This window comes from Epinephelus moara, chromosome 19 (assembly GCF_006386435.1).
Source record: "Epinephelus moara isolate mb chromosome 19, YSFRI_EMoa_1.0, whole genome shotgun sequence".
Taxonomy (NCBI): Eukaryota; Metazoa; Chordata; class Actinopteri; order Perciformes; family Serranidae; genus Epinephelus; species Epinephelus moara.
The window spans coordinates 23,274,018-23,299,443 of record NC_065524.1 but is presented as its reverse complement, the minus strand read 5'-3'; the positions used below and the strand labels follow the sequence as shown (position 1 = coordinate 23,299,443).

Genomic DNA, 25,426 nt, shown 5'->3' with positions numbered 1-25,426 from the left:
GTTTGTGGGGTACAGAAAGCCAAAGGTCATGGAGATGTCAATGACAATTTGACCTGTGTTTGGACCATAATTTCAACAAGTCTGTATGCATTTATTTCTTGTTAAACAAACATAAACATGTCTAATAATTGTTTTGCAACATTGCCTTAACCTTAGCATTAAATAAGGTTGATCCCCACAATGCTCCTCCAAGTGGATCACTGACCCAGCAAGGTGGCCGACTGTAACTTATCCAGACATACATACTTAATTGTATCACCAGGTATCATTACGATAAGTGTTATCTGAAAAAAGCAGCCTGTTAGTAGCCAACCAGTCGATCTACAGGCTGAGGATGACAGTCTGATGCTGCTATACAGTATGATTGCATACTGCAGCAGCCTCCCACTCAAGCTAACATTAGCTATCCATCAGTAGTAAATGTCACCAGCATCATTTAGCCATTTACCACACTGACAATGAATATCCACATATCTTATGTGCCTTAAATCTCAGTGTGAAAGCCTGGGTTAACCCACTACACACCAGCTTTTCTGCATTTGCCGGTCTCTTTTATGTGACAGCACAATTCAAGGCGCGGCCTTGGAAATGACATGATATCAGTCTGGCCTGTACAGTATCTTGGAGCAGTAAAACCTTTTATCAGGATCTTTTTTTAGGAAATGGCAGGGGAACAAATCGGAGATCAGTATTTTTGGATTTATTGTTAGTGTAACCAACTACATAGCAACTTTTCTGCATAGGGTTAGTTAATTTATATTGATTTGTTTAAAGTAAAAGTTTGGAAACATGCTTCAACTTCCTTTTTTTTACACTTGCCATTAATCCATGATGCAGGATTGTTTTCCCTGAAAAAGCCCATGAAAGAGCGTATTGCTGGTCCGATGAATGTCTTCAAGTATTTGTTAACTTTAATACTACAGTCGTGCAGCACAGTCTTTGACTTTCATGACAGTCGTCAATGTAGCAATGATAAGGTCCATATTTGCATGAACTGTGAGGGCAGTGGAGTATGTGGTTACTCATATGACACATTACTACAGTATGAATTGCCCAATCACGAAACCAACTACTGAAATGCAGACAAGGTTGTTGGGTTAAACCTTGTTATAAATGTTCTGCCTTATGAGGGAGGATAGAAAGCAGTCCAGATGAGGTGAATCAATCTTATACACCACAGGGCACTAAAACGCCTTACCTTATTGTGATACTGCAGCATCTGCGTGATTATTCTGATCTTGGGATGATAGTTCTTGATCGAAATGACCCTAGAAGATGAAACACAGGCACAGTGTAACACCTTATCTAGAAAGTTTCCACTGATTTCAAAGTTCGGAGGACACAATACCTCATGATGTTGGAGGCATCTTCAGCATCAGGATCTGCACAGTATTTATTGGCTAGGATTAAGCAGGCATCTGCTGACTCGATCTATGTGCAGGGACCAAATACACAGATATGTTAGCATTATAAAACATGTCAGAGCTTATTATAAGGCACAGTGAGTGCTTTAAACTAACTGTGTCCGTCGTTCTCACATAAAATTAAACGAATTAGTGGGTTTAACTTTGGCCATGTCCAATTAGTCATACTGCTGATCAAAGTGCCTCAGATTTTTTTTCCAGTTCCTTTTCTCTGCTGTCTTTATCCATTTTATTCAAGGAATTAAAAAAAACTGTTTTCCTCCTCAAATTTCCACTAAATCGATAAAACCCCCAAATTACTGATTTGCTACATGGAATTTTGCTCTTAATCTGTCAAATTTGATCTCGACTTAAATTCCACAACTGTTGTCAACAATTTCATTTGATTTCATCTCTCCAAGAGTCCTGTCACAGACTGTACCTTCACTCTGGCCAGATCGTGAGGGTTAAGCACAGATCCCTGGTAGAACTCTACTTGGGTAAAATGTCGTTTGAACAAGGCTTCCAGCTCAAGATTAGGGGAAATACTAGCACACAGAGAAGAGAGGAGATGGGTTAGCGCACCTCAAACACATACAGGCTGAGTGTGCATTGTGTCAAACATTGTGCTCTGCTAACCTACACAAGGTGAGGAAGAAAAGATTAACTTACTTATGGAGAAAAACAATTTCTACATTGACATCATCCCTGTCCTTGTGTAGGAAGTCTTTGAGGAAGTTGGAGACACTTTCGAGGGTAATATGACCACAGACCACAATATGCCTGGAAGGGGGGAAGAAATCATCTTGAGTGGGCAACATAAATCACTGCAGACACTGGCATGTCTCCCAAAGATAATCAGTCAAACCAAAGCACTCTAACATCTAACTGAAATACAGACTGAAAAAAACTATATACATGTCAAGAAATGTCATTTCAACGCAAACAAGAAACTGAATTATATCTTTTCTGCCATAAAAGAGAATATTTTCCCCCATGTAATGAAAGTGGTTAAATTCTGCACGACAAGTGCAATCAAACACTCAACTCTGAACCACTTTAGAAAATCTAAGATATAATCACACAGCCCACAGTGGTTGGATTGTCATCCGTTCTCAATATAAAAACTGTCCCTTCGGCCAAACCACCCCTTTGTGAGCTGAATGGATGTTGACAAAGACATGTACATCAATATGCTTGTGCTTTTATACAGAACATTACTAAAAACTTTCAAAGTGATTTGGAGGCCTGTGGTTGACACAAATTCTAAACAGGACTTTGGAGTATTTGACGGGTCCCCTGGCAAAACATGTAGTGCATTACAGCAGAGGGATCTGTCAGACGGCGCACAGGCCTGATTACAGCAGTAAGGAAGTTAGATTGGAACGATTTTGGAGCTGAGGTTGTGTCCCTGTTTGTCCTCTGACTGCACTGTAGGCCAGTGATCGAGTTCAAAGGTCAGCTTTACAGTTACATCAACTATGAGAGTCATTGTGGGCAGGTTGGATGGTCACTGACCAAATCTCATATTTAAACTTTAAAATCTTAACTGTCTTAACAATAAAACTTGTGGTGCTTCTGTAACTATTACGTTTTAGTGTCCCAGAACTGACAGGAATAATTTCAATTCCTGCATCATATATCAGCCATTATTCCTGAAAATACTCTTGTTGCTCAACTTATTTTATTTAAAATGGAAATGGACAACTTTTGTTCTTTAACATATCATCATGAGATGTTGATTGTACGTAAGCCGCAATTTTCAGGGCTGAAAAATGAAGCCAATGCCCAAGTGCCACAAACTGCAGTTCCTTGAATGACCACTTGAGGCTGGCCCCAGAAGCAAGTCAATCCTCATAGAACCCCATGTTAAAATGACAGACTTTACAGCAGAAATAAACATGTCTATAGTCTGCTATGATGTGTCGCTACAGCCTCAGAGTCAGATCCACCCCTCACTCATCCAGAACTCTACCCGCTCATCCAAAAATGGTCACTTCTGGCTCTAAGAAACCAAGATGCCGACGGTAGAAATGTCAAACTCAAGGCTTCAAAATTGCAGTCCAACTATCTATGGGTGATATCATGGTAGCTACGTCAATAATTATAAGCAGTCTATGGCCCTGATCACACTGAAAGCGTTTAACGAAAAGCAGCTGGAGGTGGCTTTTCATAATTGTTTTTAATAACAATTAAGCTTTTTGATCACTGTTTTTGCGCTGCTACGCGCCTCGGGTTTCTGTGCTCTGAACTCATCAAGTTGAAAACATTTTAACTCAGAGCAGAAAGCGCCCCACATCATCTCCGCTTTTTCCCCATTGTCCAATCAGATGATTTGAGAAGTGGGCCTTCTGTGGTGGTCACGACAACAAGTCTACTGTTGGGAGGTTGGGGTTGCTGCACACCCAGAGCTACACGACTGTACAAACCGCATTTACCACGATCTCAATAGAAAATAGCAGGCGTTGAAGCACTGTGCAGTACTTGAAATTTTGGGAAGTGGGTCAACCATTGCGCAGCCAAAACAGGAAGATGATAGCGCCTTTTCCCCCACGGTAGCTAGTGGTAGCTAACCCTAGTTACCAAAGAGAATCAATGTAAGTTCAGGTTACTACCCCGTTAGCCAGAAATGGCAGACAGTGGAACAACCAAAGTAATTGTGGAAACTCTACCCGGCAAAAGAAAATGAGCCTCGTTGCTAGGCTCTGAGGAAAATGGAAAGCGATACGGTTGTCTTTGCAACAGCTGCGCCAACAGTAATACCACTTGGACGTGCTAAGGAGGGAAAAGTTGAAAAGTTGTCTCTTTCCACTTTAAAATTCATGTTAAGGTTTTAGGTTATCTCATTCCTTTAATGTTAATGTAGCACTGCTATAAGACCTTCAGTAACGTACTAGAAGTTGTTGCTATTAAAAAAGCTTAGAAGTCAACCATGATATGGTTATGATAGACTATTTAATCATGCTAATTGAATGGATTTAAGACACTCTATATGCTTCATTTGCAGTGTGGTAAGCTGAGCTACCCTTCTGGAGTTAAAGTTAAATGTCACCACGTCTTATTGCCAAACCCCTAAATGAGAAATCCAAACATGCTCAGTAGAATCCAGCCCTTATATTGACATGGATTAGTGTGGACACTCGGCAGACACCCTAATTACCCTATGGAGACCTGTAAGGCAATCTGTGTAATGACAATGGCCTTATCCACTACTTAGCAGGATGTGCCAGGAGACAAATGAACCACTTTAGTTTTGAGTGCCTGGATACTGGACAGCTTTGCATTTAACACTATGGGTATTGGGTTACTCTTTCCTAAAATAAAAAAGAAACACTGTGGTCATATTTGCTCACTGTTTAACTTCTTGTAATCAAACTAGATTTGTCTCCTTGAATGCATTATCATACATCTTATACACACTGGCTAACACTTTAACCTTTAAAAGTTGACGTCTAAAATTGTAGAACGTTACTGAAGTCTGACTCAGTTTGGCAGGTTTAGAGGAAACTGATATTTATTGATGTTAGATGAGAACCATAGTCCAGATCACTTAGTGTTCTCCTATCCTGTACCAGATGGACCGGGTAGGGTTGGACTGAAGTGGACTTGGCAAAGTAATGTGACAGACATATTGAGAGAATGGCAGTTTGTGGATGTTGCAGAACATAATGGTCTTCGCAGATGTCGCCTCTGTCCTTTAAGAGAATCTAATGAGCAGCCGTGATTGCATGGTTGGCCAGAGTTGAGCAAAGGGCCGTGTGGTCTTACAAGCTGATGAGCTGAGATGTCTGTGGGCAGCCGGCAGTGTTTGGCACAAGATGTCTCTCATTTCAAGAGATGAAAAACATCAGTCCTGTTTTCCTATTCCCAGTATCCAGATGCCCTTCTACAAGGGTAGAGGGAATATACAGATTTATATGCCGTACTGGTTTGTGTGGGTTCAGCATTGGGTTATTAATCTCAGACACACACACACACACTAGGTGTAGAAGGTGATTTATCAGCAAAGCAAACTTTCTTCCTCATGTATCAAGCTTTGTGTCTTCCCCTGCAAGCCACTAATTTGAGTCCTTGTACTTAAGACGGAAATTTTGTTGAGATATCACGCTTCACTTGATAGACGTCATGCCTCCTCTGAGTTTTCCTCCTTTTAGTGTGCCAACAGTGGCATCAAAATGAACACTGAGATCACTGGCTAGTTAAATAGGATATAAGAAAAGGATATCTTAGATAATTCAACCATTTATAATTGCTTCATGAACAAAATACCTCCCCTCTGGTTAACCTGATTGCACCGCACATCTTAAGCTACAGACATAAATAAATAAAAAAATAAAATAAATAAAGGAGCACTTCAGGGGCACAGATTTTTACAAGAAAACCAAACACATCAACCCAAAACTAGAAAAAAAAAAAAGCGTGGCACACAGTTACATTAAATGCAAAGGGATATTACAGAGCATGCACACAAAACATGCAGTCAGGAAACATCCCAGGATGTCACTGGGGATACACTGAATACAAACAGAGAGCTCAAACATCAGCAACAGAGGTCACTCACTTGATACTGCTCTAATCCTTAGGTAAGTGATGAAACTTAGTGCAAGAATCATCATCACAGTGTCGCAATTTATACAAATAGATCTTATTTTATTGTTGTATTCAATGAGATTGCATCGGAAACTCAGCCATTTTACCATTATGTCAACGTGTGTCCATGCCTGATTCTGCAGGAGTCTCTGGGCCTGCACGCCTCAAGTTGCTAGCCCTTACAAAGGACTTTCAAAGGTGTATGTCAGAGTTCAGCCAGGGTTGAAGCCAGTTTCCATGCCGACCCCTCTGTTGAAGTTGGGGCTAATGGAAACCATGGAGCCATAATGGAAACCACAGAGCCCCGATTGCAGCGGGTGCCAACAGAATGCAACACTTGTCATTATTATATCAGCATACGCAGGCTGAGTGCTGTCACTGCGCTCACGGGTGTATGCTACACTGCACAGAGTACTATAAGCAACACTACCATGAAACAGGAATTCGGTACGGATCCAATGCCCTCTCACTTCCAAATAACCTTCAAGGCCTGTTTCAAATGACAGCGGCCAGGCAGCCAGATGAAATAAGGGTCACATTTAAAATAGTTCACAGTGTATCATGACCTCATTGTTTGCGAGCTCTGTAATCAGTCGGATACTTGTAATCTCCTAATCTCATTTCCATGATAGACTTTTTTTTTGTGCTGACAGCTGCTAAATAACTGAGCCCCGATGGCAATCCTAAACCCACATGACAAAGCGTTTTTGTCTGCGTGTCAGGTCCTATACATGTAAACACCGAATACATACATATCTAAATGATTATGCAAAGAGCCTGGTGCCACTCTAAGCCTGTGTGTTTGGTGGGTATCTTCTGATTGCTACCATATGTTTGCACTGTATGTCTAACCAGAGAAAGAAATGGAAGGGGGTGTGGAAAGAGAAAATAAAGTGTGTGGGAGAAACTATCCTCGGCTTTGACAAGGGCTTCTCTCAACACCCATCTGTGAGTCTGGGCTGAGGTCACTGGCCAAACATAACATTTCATCAATCTTATCTCAATGACAGGCAAACATTATCGAACAAAGGCTTTTTTCCAGTGCCTCGCTCTACTGCTGACTCCATAGAATCCGCCCCGCCGAACTGAGTGACTGAAACCGATGGGAGTGAGATTGGAAAAGAGAAACGGAGTGAGAAAGAGAAGGCCGCGTAGTAGTAGATGTTGGAGGAAATGAGCAGAAAAGAGAGGAAGGAAAAAGAAGAAGTCTACCCTCCCTGTTCTGGACACACCACATTTGGATTAAAATATATCTGTGTGCTGAATATCAGTAAGGTTTGAGCCACGAGGGGGGAGGAGAACAGCACTGCACAATACGCACTGTGTTGAAATGACCACAGTGTCACACATACTCCACAGTGCACTGGAACCTCTGCTGTGAGAGGCCAATTACACATATACATAAATAACAAGAGCTTCCGGAGACACACTCCACCACCACACAAACACGAGAACCAGGCGAGCACCAAGAAACCAAGCAGGCAAAGCAAGCCAAAAGCAATTGAGAGCCTCCACTGGGAGAGCGAGGCATCCAGCATTCAGGGTGTGGGAGCTGACTGAAGATCAGGGCCAGAGTCATGTCAAGCATTGATGATGCGATGGGCTGGCGGTGACAGACAACAGGAGAGATGGCTTTTTCATGGAGTTCGCGATCAATGAAAAAGCCACATGACTGCAGGTCATAGAGAACATGCCAGAAATGGTGCAGTCGAACAAAAGTAATTCCAGAAAACATGCAAAAACAAGCAAAATGAAACAAGAAAAGAAGTTATATCCTGCAATGGTCATTGAGATTGATGATGCTTAAAAAGACCACCAATAATAATGCACTTGCAGATGTTTAAATCTTTCTATTTTCTTGTGGAAAAATCCTTTAGAAGCGGATAGTAGGGGTTTCATGACTATTTTCTTTCTTCTGATGTATTAGACTATGTACTAATTCATCCCTGTAGACATGACTGTATTAATGAGGGACTATAGGAAGTGGGACAACACATAGTGCACAGATATATTGCATAGAAGCACCACAGGTTAGTACACTGCAGGTCTAGAGTGTAGTAGTCATGAAAGCTCTATTTTCCAAATCAAATTAAAGCGCAACATAGGATGTGTCAAGGAGGACAAAGAAAGAAAATGAACGGCACACAAATGACTTCAGGAAAGCTCTGAGTGAAGGACAGAAAGAGGCAGATATAGAAAAAGAAGGAGACAAGGACAGGAAGAGAGTAAAAGAGAGAGTAAAGGGGCATGGACATGTGTGTCCTAATGGCCAAGGTCTCCAGTCACGCAGTGTGACTTGACATTACAAAGTAACTTTACTGTTCTAAAGAGAAGTCAAGTTAACTAACCCCCGGTAACTCTAAACTTCAAGGGGGCGCACTGAGTCACACAACCACACCTTGTCTGGATTTCAACTTACTTTCTGCCTCGTGTCGAGTTATAACTCCCTCCGTATTTCTTCCGATTAAGGATGAGAGCAGCAATTTCTGGCACGTAGCGAGCAAACATGGCCTACATGCATGGAACAGAAAAAAGAAAAAGGCATGCAGAGAGGGTTCTACCGCACACAGAAAAACAGCAGAACCATCTGGAATACTTACTTTCTCCCATTAACCGCACTATAGGAACCACCATATTTCTTTCGGTTTCCTATTAACTCTATGATTTCAGGGACGTAGCTGGCAAACATGGCCTAAGGAGAAGATAGAAGACAGAAGAAGAGACTAAAAAAGAGACTATTATGCCGCAGAGTGGGTGGTGGGGAAACTGGTGCATGAATCCAGATTTCTGAGGGGAGAAAAATATATCTTTGCCACGGGAATCAAGTTAAAAAAAAAACTCTCTCATTGTCTGTAACTTGCTTAACTTTACACACTGAGAGAGATCTTCATATAAGAAAGAAGAAAAATGAAGTTTTTGCTGCTAAAAAAAAAAATAGCCCCAGTTTTTAAAGGTAAAGGTTTGGGAACAGGTTTGGTCGGTGGGCGAGAATTTTGCCACAGCTGATGAACACTCAGTCTGTGATAGCACCCGATACCTTCGTGGGAAGCAGAGTTTTAAAAGGAGAATAAAAACCTATGTGCCATGTTTTGTCCAACAAACACAGATGATTTGGCAGGTTGATTTGAATAGGCCCACCTGATGGTCCACAGCTGCAAAACACATTAAGACTCATTTGTTGGGCTGGAAAATGAGCTGGATGCATTTTGCAAAGTTTCACAGCCTGTTATCCACAGAGCACAGGGTTGTGTTAAAGTTTACCAACTAACAACGGGGTTACACGCTGGCACTACTGACTGAGGCTAACGTCTACAATACGAAACAAAGAGGCGCCCTTGCCCTTGTAAATACATACTTAACTCATGCTTGGAAAGTGCATCTATACATTAGCAGGAATAATGTGAAATGACGTGAGTTTAATATGATCCCTGGCTTTAAAATATCTCCAGCCTGAAGTCATTATTCAGCCACTGCTGCTGATAGGAAGCAGGCTGAGGTACGAGCCTAAAGACTTCCAGAGCTCTCAGCGCTGAGAAAAACACACAACCTATCACCATGGCCACAACACGGTACACATCCACACAGCTGCAGGTCATCAGTGCATAGCGATAGCTGTCCAAATACAGAATACAGTGACTGTGATTTGGCTGGATGCTACGTTTCGTCTGTGAGAAAAGACGGAGGAGGAGGCAGGGTCTTCGCCGTGTGAGTGCTCACAGGTGTGCGCACTCATGCATGCTTGTGCATAAGTTACTGTACTAGCGGCAAGCCGACAGGATGCTAGATCAGAGGAAGGTGAGCGGGAGGGGAGTGGGAGGCTGCTGTTGCTATGGTAACAGTCAGGCTGGCCTAAGCCTCATCTCCCTGCCCCTGTGTTTGTTGGAATTGTGGGAAAAGACACGGGAGGAGGGATGTCCTGAAACCGCAACTGCTTTTAAGAGAATAGTAACAACATTATCAGACAAAAACTTACACTCTTATCAAACAGATACAGGAGTGACACATAAGGGGAGGGGACGAAGGAGCACATAGTACTGTAACTACAGTAGACAAGATACAGTAGGCTATACAGAAGGATAACATTTACTGGTACAGGCAACATAGTTCTAACATTAAAAACAGCGCTATGCTAAAATAACATATTAAAACAATTTAAATCCATTTTAAATAACGTATAATTTTATATATATCATTTTAAACAGTCTATTGAAGGGCACAGGCAGGATTTAGGAGGGGCAAAGGGACGTGAGGGAGAAAGAAAAGCCTGATTTTACCAAACCACCCAGGATGAAGAAGACCATAAACAGACGCCCCAAGGTGGTTTTTGCATAGACATCCCCATAGCCCACTGTAGACATTGTCACCATCAGTAAATAGACACATTCCCAGTAGGAAAGCGACTGGGAGTTCTGGAAGTTTTCCCAAGGATCCCCTGAGTTTTCCACCTAAAATGGAGACGGGAGAGGGAGGGAAGGACAATTAGACATGACTCTCACCACAAATTTGTAAACAGAGTTTTGCATAGAGAAACTATTTAATCAAGTTTGATTAAATCCAGCTACAAGTGCTCATGCATTCATCTTTGTTGAGTCATACAGTGTATCCTTTAGATACTGAGCTTAGGCTACCATCTAGTGGTAAAACAGTTGTTTTGAGTTGTTGAGCAAAGCTGCATTAACACTATATACTAGGGCTACTTTAAAAATATATGATTTTAATAATTAGTTTCATGGCATTTTGCTTTAATTGGACAGTTTGACAGCAGATAGTTTAAGGAAACATGAGGAGTGAGGAGGCATACAACAAAGGTCTCTGGCCAGACTTGAATGCTAGGTCCCCAGGACACTCAGCCTGTGTGTTTATATTTCTAATTTTGTCTCTTTCCTTTATAATAAATCTTTGTTATAAAAGTTATATGGGCCCTTACAAATTTAAATTAAAAAGAATTGATCATTTCAGAAATACAGTTGCTATATTTACACATAAATTGGTAGCTGTTTGCCCTCTGATAGTTGATCATAATTCACCCTCCTTTTACTTTTTACTGCATATTTAGGAAGCACCAATCAGCGTCAGCATCAGTACTAACCTTAAACAGATCAGGCCAGTCCACATTAAATACACTCCTTTAATTAATTTTATTACAGAATTCACCGTCTCCTCTAGAGCTATTAAAAATTACTTTTGAATTAATCACTAACTATGATGGTAACCAGTTTGAGTAATCTTTTCGGACAAAAAAGTAGGGATGCACAATACTGGATTTTTTTTTTTTTTTTTTTGCCAATATCCAATATGCCGATTTGTAACAACTCATTTGACAGATAAGCGAAACCAGTATTGATACTATATATCCATTTTTTTCCCCACATAATTTTAGTGATCATCAAGTCTGCTGTAGTGGTATTAACATCATATTATACATGCATACTCGAATACAATACTTTTCAATGTATGTCATAATCATTTATTGTGCAAATTAAGAAAAAGCATGTTGGTCGAATCTAATGGTTCATTTTTAATCTAGTATTGGTCGATAATGATAACGTGCTGATATTAGCATGCATCCCCATGAAAAAAGGTCAGAATTCTCTGATTCCAGCTCCTAAAATGTTAATATATTTGGTTTCTTTGCTCCTTTATGACAGTAAACTGAATATTTTTGGGTTGCGGACAAAGGAAGACATTTGAGGACGTCATCTTCGGCTTTGGGAAACACTGATTACCATTTTTCACCATTTTATAGACAACCAAACAAGTAAACTACTAATTAAGAAAATAATCAACAATGAAAATAATTGGTAGTTGCTGCCCTTTCTCCAATATGAGTAATTGAGTCATTGCGAACACTACTAATTTTAAGTGCCACGGCAATCACTGGCCTCAAGTTAATTAATTAATTGTAATTAATTAGACAATTACATTTTTCAAAGTGTCGTGTGCCACAGTTGTATTGTGCCAATTAGTTAGTTACCTTCCTTACTGACTCATTAATCGTCAGACCTCACTGATCCTCACATCTGTCCACTTACCAGATGTATGAATCCAGCCGCTGTGAGCCATGTGCTTATGAAGATGGAACATAGGTTCACCAGCTTAATGGAGTTACTGGGTAGAAGAAGAAGGAAAACTCTCACTCTAATGTTTTTGCAAAGACAGAAAAACTGAGATTCATGAGCTAATGAAAGTAAGGGCAAGCCTAGCCTGTGGTGACTAACAAAAACCTACAGCTGGGACTAAATGCTTGAATCACAACTCCAAGGAGGAGGATGCTGAAGGAGGAGCACTCTCTAAGCATATTACACCATATGCCCCAGTACAGTTATGGTATACTAGTCTAAGTATAATGTTATATTTACATACTAGGTGACAAGTTCATTTCTACCACACCATAAAACATATAATTGTTAACTGTACTATACAATTATAACACCTCATGGAATATGTATTAAACATTAGGGGTGGGGGGAAAAATCAATACAGCATATTATCATGATATTTTTTTTTTTTTTTAAGATATTTTTTTGGTCATTTTTTGCCTTTAATGGACAGGTTAAGTGTGAAAGGGGGGGAGAGAGAGAGGGGATGACATGCGGCAAAGGGCCACAGGCTGGACTTGAACCCGGGCCGCTGCGGCAACAGCCTTGTACATGGGGAGCCTGCTCTACCACTAAGCCACCGACGCCCCTTATCATGATATTTTTGTGTGGTAATATCATATCATCACACAGGGACAAGTATAGATTTTTTATTATATAAATGATTAACATTACAAATACAAATGAAACTTTAGGAAGCCTACTAGAATAATATAATCAATTGCTTTTTTCAGTCCACAAGATACATTTTGATGCTGCAAAAAAAAAAATGGCTGAATTGAGATGAACAGACTGAAAACTTCATCTTATTAGATAAAACCTAAGTCTTCCTTTGGGGACATAAATCCCAATATATCAAATATATTTTATCGCAATACACAACACATTGCAACATATTTAAAATTGCAATAATATTGTATCGCGATAATATCGTATTGTGTATCGTCTGTTGATTCCCACCCCTATTAAACATGTAGTTTAAACAGATTCAAGCAATTGCTACCACATTTCTGCCACATTATATACCAAACTTTCACTGTTGGATATGGCTAACTGCTGGTGCTAACAGTGTTGATACTATAAGTGGACATGATTTCTGTGAATGAATAAATTGGAAAACCTTTATTCTTACCTTGTTTTCAAGATATTCAAAAACTGCAGAATTTCTGAAAACTGTATCAATCTTAGTGCTCTCAGAAATCTTAAGCCTGTGAGAGAAAAACAAGACAAAGACAAAGAAAGAGAGAGATTAGCACAGACGGCCATACGCAGCAACTGATGGTAATCTCACATTCGATGCATATTCACACATTTATCCATAAATTGGGTGCTTTCTTAAATATCTGTACAGTGGTACCCAAGGGTGTAGGTTTTGATTCAACATTCTGGGGGACACATATTAAATGGGAGGTCTGGGGGTCCTCCCCCGACATACGTACACTTAATTTCAAGCATTCTGATACACCATTGTGTGCCTTTTATGTATCAGTTTATGGTGGTACTCCCTGCCATCTAACACCTGCTTTCCTGGTTGTTATATCTATGAGTTGCATTCTAGCACTCTGTCAAAATAAAATAAAAGTCCTCTTGGCAGGGACAAATGCACAATTTCTAAATATTGAGGTGGACATGTCCCCTGCATCGCCCTCAAAATCTACAAACATAAGTATGGCCGCTATGAAGAGAGACAACATGTACGAGCAGTCAGATAGTACAGTCCAAATGTTTTTCCTCTACAGCACTTCAGCACAGCACCACATGATGAAAAATTTAGTCTGCGAGACACGAGAAGATGATACAAAAAAACTAGACACTCTATTCTAGATGATGTGTTGGAATTATTTATGCATTCAAACAAGTTAGGAGGAACATCGTGTGGCCTACTTTACATGAGCCTCAGTCTGCATCCAAGAGCAGCTCGCTCAGGGATTATGGAACAATGCGACACCTGCTTCATTGTCTTTTTTACATAACACGACTGATCCCACGGAACGTGTGTGTGCTAGTGCGTGTCGGTTTATGTGGCAAGAATGTATATGAATTCCTACTGGGATGATCTCTACAGTTTACTTCCTGTAAGTATAAGACAGTGGCCATATGCTTGTCATCAAACACGCTTCAAAGGACTAATGGAGAAACAACTTCTAAATAAATGCAACTCTCCAGATGATACATGTCTGATACGCTGCCTTACCCCAGTTGGAGAGGATGCGCAAACAGGACCACACTGAATGATACAGCCCTGTCTGTTTTTCCTTTTCCTCCCTTCCATGATGGCCTTGCCTCACCCTGTACCCATTCTGAAAAAGATCGCCACAGGACTTCTTTCGCCTCCGCGTCTCTCGGAGGATCTCCGAATTAGCATCACTCTGAGTACGCCGATACACGAGCAGCTTAGGAGGAATCATTGTTTCAGGCTAAATACCATCCAAGGAATTCCTTTTTCTTCTTGCCAAGACAGGAATTAAAAATCACTGAACCAAAAATATTTAGGCCCCAGTATTTCAAAAGCACCTCCAGAAAATGACAAGATAATTCCTGAGACGTCTCTTCTCTGTAAAAAGCTAATCCTCCTTGATATAGCACCACCAACGTCAAAAGTTCCTTGTGATGATAACTCCTCTGAATACTGTGAAATCGATGGTCACTGCTGCAGACACAGACAGACGAGCTCAAACAGACAGCTGGAACTGTATTGTTTGTTTAATCATATCAGCCTTGACGGGGACTGTGTCTCTGTGAGCAAAATGTCAGACGTAATATGGGTGTTTTCTTTTTTTCCATTTTTTGTTACAGTGCCTTTAATCCTCACAACCCAAACAGATTTACCTTTCCCATGACCCTTTTAGTGCTCCACAGTTAACCCTTTTGAAGCTTTGTCTCCATCACACACACACAGCTGTGTTGAACCTATTTCCTAAAAAAACAAAAAAAAGTCTGAACCCTGCCGGGGATTAGCAGAGATGAAGATAAAAATGAAAAAAAGCAGAAAGAAAAGCAATAATCCTGACTTAAAATGAGTGTCCCGATTCCATGGGGAGAAGGTCAAACAACTCTACAACAATTTGCTGCTGGTGACAGGTATTGTGGCTGTTATCAGATCCTGTCTGACATGGACGAACATCTGTCGAATTAGGGATCCACTCTTAACATAAGAACTCAAGGTTAGGAAGTTAACATAACTTCCATATGTTTTACCAAAGTAAAACCTCTTCGTTTTATCATTAGTATTTTTGTTACTTGTTTACACTGTACATAGACTGGTTACACTAGTAGCACAATATTACTGAGCAGCAGCTGATAAGTGTAAAGGTAAAGGCATCAGTACACTTCTCGTGTGCCACATCTGAATCCCTTCCCTCACACTTTGAAAACTTTTGTTAACTTTAATCAATCTAGCAATTGCCCCCAATGGAAATCTAGACTCAAATCTAGAAAGATTTTGAGTCTGGCCCTCACGGATACACCCTTCCTACCCAAGGGGCGGCACTAACTGAGGCATTTCAAATGCCGCCACACGCAATTGGATAGCATGATAGCCAATCAGAGCAAAAAACAAGGTGACGTATTCATTGCACTAAGCCCCATTTGTTTGCTGACCAGTGGGGCTAACTGATATATTATGCTTTTGCTGTACGCCGTCGGCAAAACGGCAAAAACGTCCTTCCTGGAAACGAAGGCTTCTAGGGCAGTCTTCTGTTCCTCTCTCAAGGAAAAAGATAGGTGTAGTTGGCTTAGCGTTTCTTCCAAAGCTGAACTGAATGGACGCGGTCCTTTGGCAGCTGCCATCTTGGCTGTTTACTTTTCGACTCCTACAGCACAGCGCTGTCCTCATCATGTTACGCCCGCCCAGAGCCCGCCTCTGTCAGATAGACTGATCTGATTGGTTCGATTGGCGATGCACCGGGCTCTGCTCGTCGGGGCCAGATTCCGGTGCAGTGCACACAACTTCATCCAACTTTTATTCATAAAACTAAGTAAGCTGAGATGCCTTAAATGCCTTTGAGGAAATCTTTAGGGAGAAACAGTCTCTCACATCTTTTTTTGTTCATTTAAAGCATACCCAATCCTTGAGGTCAAAGATGGTCAAGGTTGTTCATACAAGTCAGTAAAATGACTCTGCTATGACATGTAGAGTAGGCCAATGGAGTTGTATAGTTACAGTCCATGGTCAAAACTCACAAATTTACCCAACTAGTGTACTTAAATACAACTTTGAAGTACTTGTGACGAAGAATTTTTACAATGTGACACTAGCACATGTACTAAGAGGACCAGTGTATATGATTTTGGGGTATCTATCGCAGAAATTGAGTGTAGTAATTATGTTTTCATTTGTGTATAATCCCCCCTAAACTAAGAATCGTTGTGTTTTTATTAGCTTAGTATAACCCTTTATATCTCCATAGGGAGACAGAACCTTTTTTTTTTTTTTTAAGATGTGTGGTTGAGATCGAAATGAAGGCAGAGATCAGAGAGCAAGGGCACCGGAAGTTAGGCCGTAGGAAGTAGGAAAGGGATCGTTGCCCCTCCACTTTACGCCCCCGGCATACATTCATTTTAAGACCAGAATTGCTGAATTGCAGCGGGAGTGATCCCATTGCAAATGGTCCCATGGTCTCTAGGTGCAATCTGCAACCTCACCACTAGATGCCACTAAATCCTACACACCGGTCCTTTAAGTAAGAGAGGCACTTCTTTCACCACTGGTTACAACAGAGTGAAACAAACTGATTATGGTTAGTTAAAACAGATGTGTACAGTATGTCTGTGTATTAAGTTAAATTGTGGAATTTTTTAGTGAATAACCAAAGAAATGTTGTTCAGGTATCATTCAATTTAAGGAAACAAAAAGATTAAATCACAGTACAATATGTGTGGTTCGCTGGACTATATATTTGTGTTCTGTGTGCTCATATTTTTTGCAAACGATTTTCTAAAGTAAAGGCAGATCATCAGTGTCTATGTCATTTTGAGGAGGGGGCAGGTGCAGTAATCTACAGCAAAAGATTCATTCTTCTTCCTGCTTTGTTTCAGTCATGGAATATGTGTGTTTTATAGATTGGCATGGATATTTTGTGTGACATCCTGTGTTCAAAGTATTTGCAGAATAAGCAAAAAAATAAACATTGTGTTTTTTGAGGATTGAAAAGTAACATCAAAAACTGCTTTTCAAACCTCGCATTTTGAGCACAAATATTAGACACTACCAAAATGCAGAGTGATGCCGTAATGGAGGCTGCCGGGGCCTGCATTTTTCTCAATTAGTGGGGAGCATCTGTGTTTGTGTTATACTGTACATCTGTGTGTGTGAGTGTGTGTGTCACATAAACAACACTTTGCGGGACAAATATCTTTTCACATCATCACATCTGAAGACTCACCTCCCAACTGGGGATAAAAAAAAAAAAAAAATCTGGTGCCACAACATTAACCACCATAAGTGAACACAATGTCCTCACAAGTATAGCAGTACAAGCCTGTGTGTGTGTGTTTGTGCGTGTATGTGTTGCGAAAACTCTCAATGAAATTCTGCTCCCTTGAACACGTGCTCATGTATGAGAAAATCTCTTTCCCACGCATGCCAAAGCCTCTTGCACACACAAGTGTCAGCTGGCCAGATGCTCATTCAAAAAGGTTTTTCTGGCCTGTGCCCACTCTTACTTCATTGAGGCTTTGCGAGCCAGAGCACGGCCTCTCTGTCACATGTTCTGGCAGAGCAGCCTACTGGGACCTTTTATCAATCAGCAGTCTGGGATGGTTCATCTGGGATAATACTGACAGTCAAGGCAGCCAGGATTAGATTATACGATGCTACGCAGCACTAAACACACACATGCAGTGCCAGTGTGGCAGTGGTTCTTACTGGACATCCGAGCTGGATAGCACATGGACATTAACGTATACATTTAACACATTTTTGCTGTCTTATATCTCAACCTATTGCCTGTGCAGTAATACAAACAAGCACGTGAGGAGCCTGGCTACAGCAAAGAGGCTTAAACTTCCCACAAATTAGTTTCCCTCCCCTGAATGTACACGGAGGCTTCCTGCCAGCAAATGAGGGGGCATATAAGGCAGATGCACTCATGCCCATGTCAGGTAGCGTAAGCCTCTTTCAGCAAGAAAACACAAGGATCAACAAGCAGTATACTAAAGCACCACTAGGAGGCAGTAGCAGGTTAGAATCCAAGACCTGCCTGAGGGCCACTGGAGTGCTGTACATTCTCAAAGCCAGTGCAGCTTAACAACATTTTGGCTGCTACCATAAATTCAGGAAACAATACACATCAATCACTTTAGATTGTTAAATAGTCTTTCAAAGAATGTATGATGCCTCTTGTTGTCAAAAATATTTCTATTCTGAAACTGATCCAAACCAACGTTGCAGTTCCCTGTGGTTGAGGAGGAAAGCGTAAAGTTAGCAGGGAGTGAGAGTCGGGGCTCAGTAGCCACATGAGCTACTAGCATCTTTCAAACAGCCATATGCTAATCCCACACTGCTAGGAGTCTCTCGAGACCAATGCTGACTTCGAGTAGTTAAAGGAGATTAATTCCTTTTTCCAAGGAAGAACTCTGCATGCCCTCTTACATTAGCCGCACATCGTTCTCCTCCTCTTAATCAATGTCCAATTTGCAGAGGCAGAGAGAGCATAACTTGAAATGCATACAGCATATACTTCCTCAGAAAGCAGAGTAGGCGGACGCACCACCACACAGCACAGGGCAGAACCCCTATTAGCGGTCTTTTTTTATTATACACCTCCACCGGATCTCCAGCAGTCTTCTCATGCAGGACCACAGCTGAAAGAGTGAAGCGAAAGGTATGGTAATTATGATGTATTACAGCGGCTGCGGTGTGTATTCCCCAGCAGTGAATGGAAAGAAAAGAAGAACTAATCCATTGGGAATTAGGCGCACAATACACGTTCTTAACAACCACCCTGGCTTCCTCTAACAAAGCCTGTTAAGGGACAGTTCACTTAGCTAAATCAAAGTAGCAGCAACTATGGATTAGTCGATCAATTATCAGGAAAACCATTATGGTCCTGTCAAGCATGAAGACATATATGGGGGGCAATAGTCTTGAGGGAGGTGGCAATGTCATTTATTATCAGTGAATATCAAAGGTTAGCATTTGAGAGCAGATCAGGAATGAGGCACAACATCTTAACTACCTCTTCTCTGAGACTCTTACACAGATTAATTGTGCTTATTTTCCTGTCACAACATGGCACTGTATGTCCTAATTTCCATATTAATACAGGATGGAAGCAGATAATCATGATTCCTGTCCTAACTCCTCAGAGCCTGAATATTAACAGACACTTTCAGCACCCCATTAGTATTCTGGAAGCTTTCACCAGCCTGTTAAGGTACATCATATCCCACTGCACATCTACACACTGTTAATTTTATATCCAAGGCTTTGCAACACTGTCTGCAGCCTCAAACACACAGACGAGCACACCATCAGTAAACATAGACTCGAGCCATGCCAGTGGGAGTTGTGTTACTATAATGCGCTGGGGTTATACATGTCCAACACTGCAAAAATAAACATGCCTAATGTTTGACGGAGATGCCACCTGATATGTCATCCTTGCCAAAAACTAAAAAAATCCCAAAGATTTTTTCCTTTTCAAAATAAGAGTAATGAAAAAAATGCATATTAATAGCTTGGGAATCTGGGGCATCTCTCAAAAACAATAAATTCACACTCTTAGCTGCTGTTTACACCAACAACTCACACTGCATCTGTAAAGTATATTTAAAGTGTCATTGCTTTCTGCATCAACCCGAGAGGCGGGATATCTAACGATCACAGGTAATTATTCACTGCAGAATGTCAAGCAGCAGCCAGACCACCATTTCACAGTCTTTCATCATCCTCATCAAGGCCCTAACACCAACGGCTTTCTGGGGATGAGATGAGGACACCTTACATCATGAATACCAGAAACCAGATTACTTGACTCGGCCATATCTAATTCATTACGCAGCTTGTTCCCTGTGAAATTCATGGGCCACAGTGAGCCTCTTAAGAAAACTTCATCACCTCAGAGATTAGACTTTCACAGTTTTATATGACTTAGATTCAGTGATTCCAGTGGATGTGTAAAAACAAGATCATACAGTGCAGGATAGAAGGCAGATCTTTCACATTTCTTAATCTCTGACAGTATAGATGTGGGGGCAATAGTCAAGATTTACTACAACTTGGGTGTAATGATGTTTTAGCCATCATTTCTATCAGGTATAATACCATTGTTACTGTAAACAAAGAATCTATATATCCGTCGATGTCGTATTTTTGTCCGAGCAGCTCCATTACCCAAAACCTGTTCAACCAACAATTATTCAAAACAGAGAAAAGTAGCAAATCCTTACATCTGAGCAGCTAAAACCAGTTAATATTTGTCATTTTTGCTTGAAAAACACTGAAAAGATTAATCAGTTATTAAGATGATTGATTATCTGCACCCGTTTTCAATGTTATCACTCAATTCAATGGGCGTTATCAGTGCTTATCAGCTTCACTGATATGGGTTAGAATAAGCCTGCTGCTAAGTCCCTTGTTTCTTTGATTCATTCACTATCCAAATCACTTCCCCTTGCAGACTTCCTCACCTTTTATACTAACTTTACATCACCTGACTTTCTCCTTTGCTCCTGTCATAATTGTCATGGTCATAAGAGGTCATAAACAGGGCCATTTAATGAGCTGAAAACACATTTCTGAACCTACACTTGATTCAATGGGTGTTATCAGTGGTTATCAGTCTCACAGATATGGGTTAGACTTAGCCTGCTACACCTACTGGTACTAGAAGGCTGTTATCAGTTTCATTAGGTTTTACTTTCAGTTGTAAATTAGGAGATTAGTTATATTGAGTAATATAGGCTATATTAGTTATATTAAATTTAGGAGCGAAGTGCCTAAGCGCCAAAGCATGGTTAGGTTTACAAAAAAAATCATGATGGTTCGGGTGACGTGACATGACGTGACGTGACGTGACGTGACGTGACGTGACGTGACGTGACGTGACGTGACGGTGACGTGACGTGACGTGACGTGACGTGACGTGACGTGACGTGACGTGACACAAACCCTGGCTTTTGGGGTTAAAGTCCCTTGTTTCTTTGATACATTCACTACCCCAACCACCTCTCTTTGCAGACTTCCTCGCCCTTTATACTAACTTTACTTCACCTGACTTTCTCCTTTGCCCCCATCATAAATATTATGGCAATAAGAGGTCACTGCCTAACAATAAACAGGACCATTTAACAAGCTGAAAACAGGCTTCTGAAACTACTAACTGGTGCAACAGGCCCCTTCTAACACTATCTATGGGTCTGATAACCACTGGTAACCATTCAGTGGAGTAATAACATTCGAAGCGACTGTTTTCTTTGCAGTCTCTAATTCTGAAATGTCTTCCATGATTGGCCAAAATGAAACATGATTTTCCTATCAATGTATCTGAATATGTAAGATGTCTTTTTAAAGGAAATGTCTATCTCTGTGTCAGTATTTAGCTTTAAAGGTCTAAATCATTTATCAAATGTAAGTTTTTCTGCCTTGAGTACCCCAACTCCTTTGACTATATTTTATATAATAGCCTTACATTTCAATGTCATGCTTAGATAAACATTGGATTAGTATTCAGCTGAGGTGTACATGAAGCATAGTAACAATGTATAGAATTGTATACGGTTTTAAAGTGGAGTGTCAGTGCACCCGAAAAAGAAAGAAGTCTTTTCACTGCAGTGTAATTTAGGCCACAATACTCTGAACGCACTGAGAAAAGTAGGTCGTTATGTTATGCAGGTTAGGGTGTTTTCCAGTCTGCTCATGCAAGAGTGTGTGTGTATGTGTGTGTATGGGGATAACACATGCGTTTGCCGCGTTTGCCACATGCTTTTTTTTGTGTGTGTGTGTGTGTGTGTGTGTGAGTGTGAATGAGCCCATTAGATGGCAGTTATGGACCGCTGTGAGGTATTCCAGGTGCAACGCCTGAACACGGCAATTACCAATGAGTCTGAAGCACAGGCACACAAACACACTCACACACACACACACACACACGCACACACACACACACACACACACACACACACACAGATAACCACAGCCCGATTCTGAGTCACTCTCACTCCCATTAGCCCATCCACTCTGCTGTGTCTGTGTTCCCTGAAACATCAGAGGAACCCAGCCCTGTCACTTTCAATGATGAGGGAAAGTTGACTGCAGCCCAGAGCACGAGGGCCTCGGAGACACACTCCAAGTAATGGGGAGACAGAAGGGGGACTGGGAGGCAGAGGGAGAGATGGGGAGTGATAAAAGGAGGGGTGACATGTGAAGATAGAGGGCAAAAAAAAAAGAAATGGAAAAAGAGGAGCGGTGGGATGGAAGGCGCTGAGTGAAAAATAAGTGAAAAATGGTGAAAGAAAGCAAGAAAAGACGAGGCGAGTGAGGACCAAAGAATGGATTTATGAAATCGAGTGTCAAAGCGAGATAGAAAGAAACAGCTGAGAGGGACAGGCAGACTTACCGAGCCAGCTTCTGTTCAAGTAGACAGAAACAAACACGGGAGGAACAGTAAAGAAGTCGACCACTGAGTTGACCTCCAGCCAGAACCACAGTTTATCATTGGCTGCTATAAACTGTGAAAAGAAACAGAAATAACAATCAAACTCTAATTTTATACAAACTCCACCTCCCCACCTCGGTCCACCATTCAAACTACATGCATTGTCTTTCTTTGGCATCGCTGACATACTGTATAGAATGACAAAAGCTTCACCCCACTTGCTGAGTCATGCGAATGGTTGGTGGTGTAAGCAGCTTATGAGTTTATTTATTCATTCATTCAGGATGGCAGGCTTGCGTTTGCACCACTGGAATGCTGCTCTGGCATGACAGCCATGCTAGCAACATTATTACAACAGTGTCAGTTTAAACTAAAGGCATGCTGTGTGAGTACACCTAGGTGACCAAGGTGGCGTCCAGTTAGTTTGTTGTCCTGTAAAAATGCTAAAGATTTTAATGTATGCAAAATGATAGCCGTGTGCGTATTGTTTATGCCAGGGTGTGCAGTATATGGGTGTTTGAGTGAGTGTGTGTATGTGTAGTCATCCACGTGCCAACTTACCCGCAAGCCAAAGTAAAGGAGGAAGAAAACGTTGAATGCCATATCGATCTGTAACGTGAAATCTTTGTAGAAGTTCTGGCAGGATTCTATAGGACTGGAGAACAGAGAGAGAGAGAGAGAGAGAGAGAGAGAGAGAGAGAGAGAGAGAGAGAGAGAGAGAGAAACACGGTTAAACACTAATAAACTAAGACTGTGGAGATTGGTCTTTCATGTCTTTTGTATCATGAACACACAGGTGGCAGATACTGGGGACCTTCCCATATTTCCATGGCAGGAATGTCATTTTTTAAGCTTTCATGTTGCTTTGTTTGTTTACAGTTGGTATATGAGCTTTGCATATTTGTATGACTAAATAATATGGGTGAAATCACACAGCTCAGTCACCAGGAGAAAATTTTGATATTGTACGTATCTGCAAACCGTGAATATTTTCCACTTGCACTTTTCATATTTATCATATTCAATTCAATTCAATAGAATTTTATTTATCCCGAAGGAAATTCTTGTGCCAAAGATTGCTTCAAAGTACAATAACCACAAATTTATCAATTCACAACCAGTACCAACCAGACAACCAGTGGGTTCCCCTAATCAGGGTCACTCACTGGGCCCAGTTTTAGAACAACAGAGTATTAAATATCTGGCAAGATGTACAAATATACATGAAAAAGTACATTAATAAGACGACAAGGACCTCTAGTAGGCTGCTGCCCAGGATGGCCCCGGAAATGCTGTTTTTATGTTTCTAAAGCGAGTCACTGCTGTGTTTCCATTAGCTTTTAGGCACCAAACATGGGTGTTTTTTGAGACTCGTTGCTGTTTCCAGCTGCTTTTTGGTCCTCAAACGTGGGTGTTTGTTAGTGCCCCATGGCTGTTTTTCGAACGGCTATTTAAGACCCACGGACGTGGGTGCTTTTTAAGCATCCTAATGCTGTTTGTCCAGCGGGGAATGCTGTTTGTCCAGCGGGGACATTGCTGCATTTCATTTTTTTTGGTAATTTTCCTTTTATTTAACAATTTTTTTAAAAAGAGAAATCCTCAGATACAAAGCCACTTGCACAAACACTTTTTTGTAACTGACAAAACAACATCATGCACACAAATAAATAAAAAGACAAACAATAATAGAAAAAAATAGACGTGCAGACGAGTAAACAATTAAACACCACTTAAACAAACTAAACTAACTAACAAAAACAGCACAAAACAAATAAATAAAGTTAATAATAGTAATCAAAAGAAAGGGCCCTAAGATCCAAGTGTAGCAGGTCACCAGGGGTAGTCACTATAGTGCTGGGCGGTATGATTGAACAACTGCATCACAACATATCTTAGGATTCTGGCAGTATCACAGTACATCACGGCACCTCTTTCAGTATCTAGTTTGGGCGTTTTTCACTGAATTGCCCATTGAATCCATCACCTCTAGGGGCTCACAGCATGACAGTACACATAGAGTTCACCATTCAGGACATTAACAATAGTACACTGTTTCATTCGGTACTATACAACTTTAATTTGAAGTGTGTTCTATATGGCTTAATAAGTGCAATCCATCCTTTCCAATGTTTTTCAAATAAAGCTGTCTTAAGTCTCCGTTCAAAAGGTTAATTTTTCCATAATATAAATTTCTTGCATCACATTAAACCAGTCAATTAAAGTGGGAAATTCTTGATTTAACCATTTTTATTCTGAAAATAACTGCTGCTTTTCCAATGGGGATTGCCCCCCCCCAAACCAAGTATTCATAGCCAAAACATGATCTTTTCCAAACCATAACCAAGTAGTTGTTCCTAAACCTAACAGCACCATAACCACAATGTTGAAATGTTAAGTTCCTACGTATCCACGACACACTAACATACAAATGTAACATATCCCTGGTTTACAGAAACGTACCATGCCAACCTTTTTTCTAGCTATTAGAATAAATTATAATACAATATTTTCTTTAAATTGATCGGTCACAATGTGCTTAATGTATGCAAATTGAACTTTATTCCACTGCTGTGCATTACATCAGAGAGAAATCTCATGTTGTTACTTGGTTTATTTAGCCAACAGAAATTTGGTAAAACAATAACAACACACTTCCACCAAAAGACTGTGATTAATCATGCACCTCGTCATATCAGAATCATCATAAATTTATGCTGTAACTTGCCTTTTTTCTCTT

General features: G+C 40.8%; 1 protein-coding gene across 11 annotated transcripts in view; it reads right to left on the bottom strand.

Annotated features, from left to right (window-relative positions):
* Positions 1 to 25,426, bottom strand: part of kcnma1a (potassium large conductance calcium-activated channel, subfamily M, alpha member 1a) — a 186,649-nt gene that overhangs the window by 54,498 nt on the left and 106,725 nt on the right. For all 11 annotated transcript variants that reach the window (XM_050071391.1, XM_050071388.1, XM_050071394.1 and 8 more), the window contains exons 4-13: positions 23,251 to 23,344; positions 22,651 to 22,762; positions 13,224 to 13,299; positions 12,026 to 12,101; positions 10,268 to 10,438; positions 8,594 to 8,685; positions 2,076 to 2,186; positions 1,846 to 1,951; positions 1,349 to 1,431; positions 1,199 to 1,268 (exon numbers count right to left, since the gene is read on the bottom strand). In XM_050071391.1, coding sequence (XP_049927348.1) covers positions 1,199 to 1,268; positions 1,349 to 1,431; positions 1,846 to 1,951; positions 2,076 to 2,186; positions 8,594 to 8,685; positions 10,268 to 10,438; positions 12,026 to 12,101; positions 13,224 to 13,299; positions 22,651 to 22,762; positions 23,251 to 23,344 — 991 coding nt within the window. The remainder of the gene's footprint in view (positions 1 to 1,198; positions 1,269 to 1,348; positions 1,432 to 1,845; positions 1,952 to 2,075; positions 2,187 to 8,593; positions 8,686 to 10,267; positions 10,439 to 12,025; positions 12,102 to 13,223; positions 13,300 to 22,650; positions 22,763 to 23,250; positions 23,345 to 25,426) is intronic.